Source organism: Mus musculus, chromosome 5 (assembly GCF_000001635.26).
Source record: "Mus musculus strain C57BL/6J chromosome 5, GRCm38.p6 C57BL/6J".
Classification (NCBI taxonomy): Eukaryota; Metazoa; Chordata; class Mammalia; order Rodentia; family Muridae; genus Mus; species Mus musculus.
Window position 1 is genome coordinate 52359615 of NC_000071.6, and position 12026 is coordinate 52371640.

Below are 12026 nucleotides of genomic sequence, written 5' to 3' on the forward strand. Positions count from 1 at the left end.
CAGCTAAGAGGGGTATTTTCTTCTAATGTTCAATTCTTTGGATTTTGTTCTGCCTTGAGTTTTATAGGTTTTCTGAGCTTCATCCCTGCACATTTACAATTTTGAGTGTTATGATGCCTTTCTGGTGGCTGTGTACCATTGTGAAACATTTGGTTGTGGTTACAGCCATGTCTTGGCATTAATTGCGACAGTTATCAATCTGTTAATACACATAGCCATTTTGCTCAGTAAAACTTTCTTTCACTCCTTTTCTGCCAACCCCCCTGTGTCTTTACAGTTGATATTTCTTGCTAAAAAGGAGCAAAGAATTGGGTCTTGCTTTGTTCTCCAAGCTGAGAATAGGTCACCTGACCACGGCCAGTTGGAAGGGTTTCTGGGAAGCAAGTCTCTCCGCTTTCCAATTTGAGAGAAGGGGGCAGTAAGAAGATGCATAAATATAGCTGCCAGGTCTAAGAAATGCTTATTAACTAACTATGAAACATGTTCGCTGAAGACTGTTTCTCTTTTCCCCAACGGAGTGTTCCATGCAATTATTTTGAAGAAATAAGCACGAAATTAGATACGCTCATACTTTCCCAGACCGTACTGCTCTGTTGTTTACAATTGGCAAAGCACAAAGAGATAGAGCTATCTCACAGGCCTGCCGGGGCCACAGAACCGAGGGACGCTCAGAGTCTGAGAGAAGCGTAACTTGAAGGGGTTTTGATTTGGTGTTTCCTGGTAGAATCGGCTGTATCCATTGTCCTTCTGGTCGGAAAAGACCTTTCACTTCTGTTCCTCCTCACACCGGCACGGCTGGAGAAGTAGGGGACATGCTCACAGCATAAAGGGTCACGCGGCTTGAAAGGGCTTCTGGGAAAGCCAGTCTTGGCAGGATATAACAGGCACCAGAGCACAGGCCAGTCTTCACCCAAAGGCAGTGCCTTGGGATTAAGACGAATGACAAGTATTGCTTAGCTAGCGCCCAAACTGTTTCACTTCTATTCAGAAAAATGGTGCTTGCTTCCTTCCTGTCCACCTTGTCAGAGAGGGGCCTCTTTCCCCTCAATTATGCAAATGTGGTTAGACCAAAGGACAAGTCCCAGGACTCAGTCACGCACGGATTCAGTTTCTACTCCATAACGGGGGTTCTGGGCAAGCGCCAGGCAGGCAAGAATCACTTGAAGTTTTCTCTGAGTGTGTCTAAAGTGCTTTGGTTGGGTAAATTGTCACTTCACGCAACCTGGCCTTGGAGGGACTTGATCTGAGCTCCCTGGCTTTCAAGGTTACTGAAAAGCCACTTGTTGATGAAACTTAGCTCTTAGCATTTTCCTGAACAGAATGAAGAGGGTGCAATTTACAGCTGGCACTCCTGCGTACAGGTACAAAGGTCCTGAGACGCACTTCCGGATGCTTTGGATTCTGTGCCTTACAACGCCGGCCTGTCGGATCGCACATTAACAGCCTGGGGGGGGGGGGGCGGCTCAGTGTCGCCTGGGAGAAGCTCCCTATTGATAGAGATAACTACCAAACTTACAGCATTGTCAAGTGCCTTTCGTCTCTGCTCTGCGTCAGGCTGGCGGTAATAAAGAGCAATGATGGAGAGGCCAGGCTTCGGAAACCGGTATTGGGTTAGGTTTTTGGGGACTTGAATCCAGAGCTTTGTGCATGCTAGGCACGAGTGCTCCCTCTGTTCTACCTTCCCACCCTTGAGAAAATTGCTTTTTTTTTTTTTTTTTTTTTTTTTTAATGGAGAGCTATGTAACTCAGATCAGCCTAGGGTTGCAATCCTTCTGCCTCAGTCTCCTGAATAGCAGGGAGCACCAGTGTGTGTCGCTGGGCCGACCTTATGATTGAAATCCTGACTTGGCCATTTGCTAGCAGTGCATCTTGACCCTGTGGTTTTCCCTTTTCTGAACCTTTTGTCCTTATCTATAGAGTAGACGAATCAAAACTATTACTATCATCAACTGTGATACTCATGATACTTTCTTGTACTATGAGAAGATTCACATAATGAAAGCAGAGTTTCTGGTGTGGCTGAGTGCAGGGTCCTCCACCCCATCCCTGTTCCACTGTACTTTCCCTGTATTTCCTTTTGCATGGGTCAACAAAGTCTTGGGGGGAGAGGGGTGGTCCCAACTAATTAGCTTGGAGTCTCATTGTCCCAGAATGCATCATGCTTAGACCATGACAAATGGTACCCAAGCCACCAGCTTTTCATCTAGGAATAAAGTTGGCTTCTAAGAAAGAAAAGAGATCACAATACGTAAGTAAGGGGACTGAATATTACAGAGATGGAGCGGGGAGGAGGAGGGCAATTTTCTCCTAGAGAGCATAAAAAATGCAAGTGAATTGAGGCTTGCCACTAATCCTAGAATCCCAGAACGAAGGAATGCTTTCCTGAGTCTTGAAGGAAATAAAATCAGGCTCATGGAAGAGAGTACCACTTAAAACAGTAGCTAGGAGCTTATGCAAGAGTTACTTCGGGGCTGGAGAGATGGCTCAGTGGTTAGGAGCTTTTCCAGAGGTCCTGAGTTCAATTCCCAGCAACCACATGGTGGCTCACGACCATCTGTAATGGGATCAGATGGCCTCTTTTGGTGGGTCTGGAGAGAGCAACAGTATACGCACATAAAATAAGTAAATAAATCTTAAAAAAAAAAGAAAGAATCACTTCAAAGACTGAATGAAAATAAGGATTTAACAAGATGATTGGAGAAGCCAGGATTTGGTAGGGTGTATGTGGGTGGTTGTGGGTGGCTGTAGGTGGTAGGTGGCTGAGGGTGGCTGGCAGCCATGGGCAGTGGGTAGTACCTGACACTCTATAAGCTCATTTGTTGAGGACAGCTACTGCCAACAGCAGATAAAAAGTTCAGGGCTGAACTGGCTTCTAGGGGACGCCACCTGAAGGAGGTTCACTGAGCTCCAGGAGGCACGCAGAGAACAGGTTACCGAACAAACTTCCCACCTGCCAGGCCTGGCGACTGGAGGTGTCAGGGGCCATTCTGTCTCTAGCTGTACCACTGATGCTCGGTTATCTTCCTAAGTGTGTGAACCACATGGGGCAGAAACTTGTGCAGCTTGGAGACTCTGGTGTGTGGTGTGGTAGGGGGCAGGTACCCAATAACCATTTGTCAAAGGAATTCAGGGGACAGACAAGCGGCAGCAAGCTGGGGATGCTTCTCTGGGAAAGAGAGCCTTTTATTTCTAGAGAGTTTCTGTGATGGACAGGAGCTCCCAACAACAAAAGAAATAAGGAGCCTGGGATTGGAGGTTCCTGGCTCCTCCAATCTGTGTAGTCTATGTAACAATCTTCCTGGGCAGGCCTCAGTTGGCAGAGTGCTTTCCTAACACGCATGAAGGCCTGTGTTTGACCCCAGCGACACACCAACGTGATAGTGCACGCCTGCAATCCCAGCATTTGGGAGCTGATGACAGGGGGATTAAAAGTTCAAGGTAATCCCCAGTTACAGATGGAATTGAAGCTAGCTTGGGTTAAATGCAACTTTGTTTCAAAAACAAACAACCCTCCTTTGTCATTTTAATACAACAGTGGCAACAATCATAATGTTATTGTCACGGTCATTGTTGACTCACTAATGTCCTTATGAAAACCAGACACTGGCTTTACTCCTTTGATTCTCATGGGGGATGAGAGCTATTATATTACAGATGCTGAGAGGGAGGTAAAGGGAGGGCTTCCAGGAGCACACGGGTAGGAAAAGGCAAGACTGAAGGCACACCACCATGCCTGCCCCACACCTTGTGTGGTAGCACAGCTCTGGAGAGAGTGTCTCACTCAGCTGCCAAGTGCCCATGTCTGTCTTAAACACATACCAACATCTAGCAAAAGAAGTCAGTAGCTGAGGGAGTCAGGGGAAAAGAAAAGGCCCTTCGAGAAAGAGACCATTGTGCCTCTTCAAACAAGACTATTTTCTTTCTCATTTCTGCTCCCCTGCTGCGTTCTGAAGGTCACTGACTGCGTCTGCACGAGCCAGGGAAGTCACGAAAGACATACTTGGCAAGCAGAACCAGCAGTGGGAAAGGGACTGGGAGGTGGGGACAAGGAGAAGATGAAGTGGGGGAGGAGGGGGAAAAGGAGGAAGAGGAGAAGGGGAGGAAGAGGAGGAGGAAGAAAAAGAGGAGGAGAAAGGAATAAGAAGGGGAGAAGGAGACGGAGTAGGAAGAGAAGGGAAAAGAAGGAGGGGGAGGAAGAGGAGGAGGCAGCAATTTTACCACAAGGGACAGCCAAGCTGGCTTTGCTTCTCTTGGCCAGCCCAATGACCTTCCTCCCATTTGCTGACCACTCCCCCGGGCTGGCCTCCCTGCTGCTCGCTCACATAACAGCCAGCTGGACAGCTCTGGGGAGGCAACTCAGAGGCTCTTCCTCCGGCCTCTAGCTGGGTGCTGGCCTGAACTTCACCAGAGGGAAAGAGCTCTTGGGAGAGCCTGACAGGTGCGTGCCAAACTGAAGTTCATTTCATTCTTTTAGGAGTGTGCTTCTTAAGTTCTGGAAACTGGGTTGGGCAGCCGGCACTGGTTAGAAAAGGTTCAAAATCATGTTTGGGGGAGAGAAACCCCATTAATGACAGGCCTGGCTTTTCTAGAGTGGGGAGTAGAGTCATGGGAAGATGGGAAGGAGGGTGGTGGGACAAAGCTTTCTGCTCTGGGCCTGCAGTGGCTGGGCCAGGAGGTCTTTCGTGCTATAAATGTCATGTATGGAAGGCTGTCTGTGGACGCTGAGGGGCTTGGGGTGGAGTTAGGGAGGATGAGCAGGGACTCTGAGGGGTCACCTGGGTTCTGTCAGCCATGGCTTACAGCAAAGGCTTCTTATAAGGAGCCACTGAGGAAGAAAATGCCTGGGGGAAGGGAGACACTCGAACAAGGAGTCTAGGTTTACCTGGAGGTGCAGAAAGATGCTCTTTTTTGTTTCGCTTCATTTCTTAAGAGAATATATATATATATATATATTTTTTTCAAGTGTTCATTTTTAGAGAAGCCCACAAACACACTCCAGTTGGATTTTGCTCTAGGCTCTGCAGGAAGAATTCCTGAAGTGAAGCCTGAGCACAGAACATTCCTAAGTGACAGCTGCCTCAGGAGAGGGTCAGAGTCCCTGTCCAGTGAGAGAGCTGGGGGCAAGATGCATGAGGCTCCTCCTGTACTTCACCCTCTCCCGCTATGCTCTAACGGCAGGGTCACACTAGGCCACATCAAAGGGGAGGGGTCTGTAGGTTTTACGTTCTCAATGTCCCCTGAGACCTAACATCTTTGTTCTTCTCAAGCCATCTCTGGGTATCCCCTCCTTCCTCGGCCTTCACAGAATCCCCAAGCTGGTGATTCTCACAGCTCCATCAACCACTCACTTCGAAATCCTGCCCTTAGCTCTTCGGTGACTATGTAACCACCATGGGAGAGACCCTCACTTCTGTGTCCCTGCTCTCTGCCCACTTGTATCCAGGTAAGCACCCACTTCATAGGGTGCTTGCCGGGATCCAAACCTCGGGACTGGGGAGATGGCTCTGTCAGTAAAGTGCTTGCTATGAGCAAGGGCCAAAGTCTGATCTGCAGAATCCATGTAAAAGCCAGGCACAATCATGGAGATTGGAGGGCTTGCTGGCCTAGCGATCTAGCTGAATCAGTGATCTACACACACACACACACACACACACACACACACACACACACACACACACATGAACTCCTCTACAGAGAGATGTACACACACAAACATACACATATATATATTCCATATATATATATTTCAAATATATATATATATTTCATATATGCCAAAAGCTTTTTAACAGCGCATGGCCCAAATATTCAACAGGTGTTGGCACTTCAGTTTTCTCTTTGAGGCCTGGTAGCAAGCTCTCCAGAGGTAGGCATGCCTGCACCTACTTGCAACTGAGAACTAGGCTCAGAGAGGAAGCAGGCCCATCTACAGCTTGCAGCTTAGCACAATTGCTACTGAGCATAGAAAGAGCAATGGCAGATAACCTCAGAGCGTAAGTGGTAGTCAAGTTTTAGATTCATGGGGTGAGTTCCCGAATCCATTCTTATAATCACCATACTAAATTGTCCCTCCATAACAGCTTTGGAAAGAACTCACACTCCATTCTTTTTAAATGGCACCTATTCAGGGGTTGCGGAAGGACTCTGAAAGCACAGGTGACCTTCAACCAGCCCCTTGGAGGCATCATTAATCCCTTAGGGCAGCCTTTAAAATGTGAAAGTATCTCATTTATAAATATCTGCCTTGACCCTCATCATGGCCCCCAATAGCAGAACTGGTCTTATTTTATAGGTAAGGAGCCAAGGCTGTGGATTGTAGCCCTGTGAAGTCACAGTAGAGTCACCCTCCATGTCCTTCGGTTATGCATTGCAGACAACCTCAGACAGAAATTACAAAACTCAAACAGACAAAAAGCCCCACCCTACATCTGCACGGAACATAGAATACAGACCTTTATTCTCGCAATGACTGTTTACGCAGCATTTACCCTGGTAACTGCAGTAAGCCATCCAGGCATGTTTTAAAGAGTACAGGACCATCTGAGCTGTTTCTGTGCACACATCTTGCTATCTTATGTAAGGGACTTGGGCATCCATGGATTTTGGAATCCATGAGGCATCCTGGAATCAATCACCCACACATCAAATGAGTCAGCTGTGTTGTAACTGAGGTTGGATTCTGTACCTTTCCGTTGTCTTTGAATTGGGCACCAGGATATTTAAACCAAAAAAAAAAAAAAAGCAAAATCCAGTTAAGCTCTTCTGAATTGGAATCATCTTGGTTTTTAAAAACTAGAATCCAGGCTGAAAAGATGGCCCAGTGGGTAAAGCAAAAATGGGGAGTTTGGATCCCCAGAAACCATGCAAGAAGCTGGATGGGCATGGTGGTCCACCCATAATCTCAGCACCCTGGAGGAGGAGAGAGGAAACCCCCATCCGGCTAGCTAGACTAGTAGCCAGACAAGAACAAGCCTCAGGCTCAGTGAGAGACTCTGTCTCCATACATAAGGTAGAGGGCAACTGAAGAAGATGTCTGATGTTAATCTTGGGCTCCTACACAGACACACACACACACACACACACACACACACACACACACACTGATGCACACTCCACACTAAGCCAATCTCCTGGACTCTCCCAATGCCAGACCTGAGCTTCCAGACGTCCCCATCACTGCTTACATACTAGCCCACTTCCTCTTGGGCCTGGTACCCACAAGCACTCACACATTCTTCTCTTTGGGGCACCTTGGTGTTTGGCAACTGTGTCTCTCTCCTTCCTGCCGCTGCTACCACACCCATGCCCTTCTCTGCCAACTCCACTGAGTAATAGTTTTCATGGTTTTTGCTTTGGCTCCCTGCAATGCCCCCCTAACTAGTCCTAAGGCTGCTTCTTTCCATCCCTAGATTGTACCTATTGCCTTTCTCCTGTCTCCTTGGTCTCCAAACCCAGACCCTGTCCTTTCTTATTAGAACTTAAATTTTATGAAATTGATATGTAATTTTACACGTTTATAAAAAGGATGTAGTGTTTTAAATCTGTACATTGTCCCCCACCCCCAGTGTCCCCAGGACAAGGCTCAAACCTCAACCTGAGAATTGTGTTAGGATGGCTTGAGGACCCGGCCGTCTTCACTGTTATCTTTATTCAGTAACTATGTACCCTGTGCCTGGTGTGGACCTAGGAGCTGGACAGACCTGAAAGTGACAGACAGAAACACAGAGACTCAGAGACAGACATAGGCTGAGGACCAGTTAGGAAACTATTACGGGTACTCAAGGGAGAAACCATGAAGAAAACTGAATTGTTGCCACCACGAGCTACAAGTAGGCTGAGTGGTGGGGAACAGGGTGCCTACACTTCAGAAAGAGGACTCAGGACAGGCAAAATCCAAGATGGTAGCGGGAATAGTAAGGCTCAAGTCTGTGCCAGAAGGAAGAGCCTGGGAGATCAGGCAGGGAGGTGGGAAGAGTTAGGAATCCAGAAAGGCAGCGAGACCCCCCATCTTACACACACACACACACACACACACACACACACAGCCCTAAGACTTCCTCCAGCTATTCAACATTCAGATTTTTTTAACGCAGGGTTTTGACACTTCTGTAAACACAGGACCCAACATTGTGCCTGGTGCCTCGAGACATATGTATGTCCTTCTCCCCCCCCCCTCCCCCCCCTGCTTCCCGCCCCAAATGAGAAGACCCAGGCAATCCCTTGGGGACTGTGGTTTGTGTGAATGAATTCCCATGTGTGTGAATGAATTGGAAATTTCAAATGGCTAAGACTTGCTTTCCTCCCACGGTTTATGGGGACATTCCACAGGTGCAGAGAACCTCAGCCATGTTGGCCTTCTTGTTCTACGGCTTGCTACTGGCGGCCTGTGGCTCTGTCACCATGTCAAATCCAGGGGAGTCCAGCTTCGACCTAGCAGACAGGCTTGACCCGGTTGAGAAGATAGACAGGCTTGACCTGGTTGAGAAGATAGGCGACACGCATGCCAAAGTGCTGGAGATCTGGATGGAGCTAGGACGACGAAGGGAGGTGGATGCTGCCGAGATGCATGCAATCTGCAGGGTACAACCATCAGCCACGCTGCCACCGGATCAGCCGCAGATCACCGGCTTGGTTCTCTTCCGGCAGCTGGGGCCGGGCTCCAGGCTTGAGGCCTATTTCAGTCTGGAGGGCTTCCCAGCTGAGCAGAACGCCTCCAACCGTGCCATCCACGTGCATGAGTTCGGGGACCTGAGCCAGGGCTGCGATTCCACCGGGCCGCACTACAACCCGATGGAGGTGCCGCACCCTCAGCACCCGGGCGACTTTGGCAACTTCGTGGTGCGCAACGGCCAGCTCTGGAGGCATCGCGTCGGCCTGACCGCGTCGCTGGCCGGACCGCACGCCATCTTGGGCCGCTCTGTGGTGGTCCACGCCGGCGAGGACGACCTGGGTAAAGGTGGCAACCAGGCCAGCCTGCAGAACGGCAATGCAGGTCGCCGGCTCGCCTGCTGCGTGGTAGGCACCAGCAGCTCCGCCGCCTGGGAGAGCCAGACAAAGGAGCGCAAGAAGCGGCGGCGGGAGAGCGAGTGCAAGACCACTTAAGCCTCACTCAGGGCCTCCGAGCCCCGCCGCTGCACGCATAGATGTCTCCAGGCGCCCCCAGACGCCTCTAGTCACCCCAGAGGCCTCTAGGCGTCCTAGACAGAGGCCTCCCAGACACCTCAGTCGCCTCTGCGCTTCCATGCACGCCAGACACCTCTGTATGGCCCCCAGATGCCTCCACGAACCTCCGCGCACCCTAGATGTTCTCCCATGTCCCGGACACCGTTCCTCTGTGTCCAGGACACCTTAGTTAACCCAGAAATCTTTTCACGCCCTATGCACTTCCACAGACCCAGATCCTTAATGCTCTAGATCCATCCCGAGCCCCTTTGTGTCCCAAGACAATCCCACAAGCCCCTAGTCTTTGAGTCTGCTCTCAGAGAACCCCCTCTTCCTCCCCAGAGATCGCATGTGCTCAGATACTCTCCTCCTCTGAGGACTTCCCAGTGAGCACCTTTGAGAGTACTCCCTTGGGGTATACTGAAATATCGCCCACCCCATTTCCTTCTGCCCCCTTTTGTTTTCTTCCTGTCCCCATAGCACCCGAGACTCCTCTCTTCCCTAGAGACCTCTTTTTTCTTCCCTTTGTTCCTCCGAGGCGCTCTGGGACCACTCTGACACCCTCACCCCCACCCCCAAGTTCCATGTTCCCGATCACCTCCTGCGGAGGCCCCAGGTTCTGTTTTCATCTGTTTCCCATATGGTGCCTGCACCCCAGGGAGAGCAGCTCCTTAGAGAGAGTATTTGGGAACCTTTATGTTGCTCATTAAAAACATAGCAATTCACAACACAATGCACTGGCCTTGTGTACTTTTTTGAGACTTTGCAGCTTAGTTTTGTTTTGTTTTTGTTTTTTTTTTCTTCCCGCCCCCAAAATATCCCTGAGAATTTGCAGGTCTCCTCCTCTAATGAAAGAAGTTTCTATCATTAATTGCTATGCCTTTTTGGAGGACTGAGGACATTAACAAGGACGCTTAAATGTGCATGTGTGTGGCTTCTTTACAAAAGGACACCGACACAGCCGGGAGCCGAAGAACGCAAAGATGGGAGAATAAAACCCATCTGCTGTGAAGTGAGTCCCTAGCCTGGTGTGAATGAGGTAAGTGTTGAGGTACCCAGGCATGCCGCTCCCCAGATATCTCCAGAACAGCGACTGCACGTCTTATACCTTTACCCACCCAGTCTGAGTACCTGAGATAGTACCTCCCCAGGCTTCCCAAGCTGGTCCTTCGAGGTAGCCTCTGCTTCTCCCAGATCTAGGATGTCAGACAACTGACACACAACTGAACCACAGTTAGAAACCCGTCCTCTGCGCTGAGTGTGCCCTGTCACCAGAGTTAGAAGTTGTGCTAATGAGATGCCGATGACCTGGGAACCCATGATGGAGAGGAATGAAACCCATTGACAGCCAGATCCTCTCCTTTGTTGCCGTGCGATGGCCAATCAGAGCCATGGCTTGGGATCAGCAGATGCTTCTCATCACTGGCCTGCTGTTCTTCTTGGGTGGGTGGATCCCTGAACGTCCTAGCAGACCCAATCAGTCTTTATTCTGTCCATTCACGGGGTTAGCCACTATCCCTAGGGCCCAGAGGTAAGACACACCAGGAAAATAACAAGAGGATATTGCAAGTCTCTGTAAGAGCAAAGGACTGATCATAGTACGCTCGTTGACAGTGTGGACTCACACAGGAAGATCTGATTGAACCCCAGCTCTGCCACTTGCTTCCAAACTGTATGTCCTGAACAACTCACAGAACCTATGTAGAGAATAGCCAATCCACAGGGTTGTTTTGAGGCCTAAATTGGGTGTTGTTTGTGAGAGCTGCTTAGCAGAACAGGCATATTTAATACAAATCCAATTAGTCTAATAATAGCTACAGCTAAAGTCAGACTACGAGTCTGACTATCCCAACAGTGGCTCTGGATACCTTGTAAGTTAGTGAGCATCATGCAACTAGAGGGGATTCAACAAAGGAGAGCTTGCCACAGAGAGACTGGATTTCTCTGGGTAGCCCTGGCTATGCTACAACTTGCTCTGTAGACCAGGCTGGCGTCAAACTCAAAGATCCGCCTGCCTCTGCCTCCCAAGTGCTGGGATTAACAGTATGAACCACCACCGCCTGACTTTCACTCCGAGGTTTCTAAGAAGCATTTCTACAGTCAACCAACCAGAGTCCATAGGAGACAACTCTGTCTTTGCAGCTTGGGAGGTGGCGAGAGGCAGAAAGAGAAGAGAAGTTTGGGAGCTATAAGGCAGACATCTGGTTCTTGGCACAAAACCTTGGGTGCCACCAAGACCGCCCACTGGACTCCACTTGATCTCTGGCTTCTATTTTTACTTCCCTCATCTTATAGATCTGGCTTATGGATCTCTTTATATTTGCTGTTTTGACTTCCTGGCCTGCTTGCTAATCAGTTTGCCGGTTTGACTCAGAGAGTTTGCGTTCATTGCTGGGACTTAAACCCACACTTGTTTTGATTTTTTCCTGTAAAATTAGAAGCATTTGATGTAATGGCTGCACCTACCCACAGCTGGTAAAGCAAGAATAATGCTCGATCCCGTGTAGCTTACACACAATGTAGACAATAATTAGGGATGCTATCTTTAGATGTTAGGATAAGCTGTTTCTCAGAATGGCAGGGATGTTTTTAATTTTTTTTCCTGAGTGGGGCTTATTAGTGCACATACACAAAAAAATACTAAAAAACTTAAGAAAATCGAGCAAACCAGTGAGTGCTTTGGCCAACTTAAAAGCCTGCAGGAAATGAACCAACTTAGTTTAGATCCGCTGTTTGGACAAAATGAATAAAAGCTTTACATCCTCCATAGTTTTCACTATTGCCATATGATCAAAGAATTTCAGGTGACACATGGCAAGGAATGAGTTGCTACCATAGGCTGGAGTAACGCCCGGCCTGGGCTT

General features: G+C 48.9%; 1 protein-coding gene across 1 annotated transcript; it reads left to right on the plus strand.

Moving 5' to 3' along the window:
* The first annotated feature begins 4189 nt into the window (after positions 1–4189).
* Sod3 (superoxide dismutase 3, extracellular) lies at positions 4190–10124 on the plus strand. Its single transcript, NM_011435.3, has 2 exons — positions 4190–4438; positions 8329–10124. The coding sequence occupies exon 2, from the start codon at positions 8347–8349 to the stop codon at positions 9100–9102; it is 756 nt and encodes a 251-aa protein (NP_035565.1). The 5' UTR covers positions 4190–4438; positions 8329–8346; the 3' UTR covers positions 9103–10124.
* The last annotated feature ends 1902 nt before the right edge of the window (positions 10125–12026 follow it).

Bases quoted from the DNA above. Each gene is read 5' to 3' on its own strand.
- Sod3 (NM_011435.3), top strand. From the start codon at position 8,347: ATGTTGGCCTTCTTGTTCTACGGCTTGCTACTGGCGGCCTGTGGCTCT.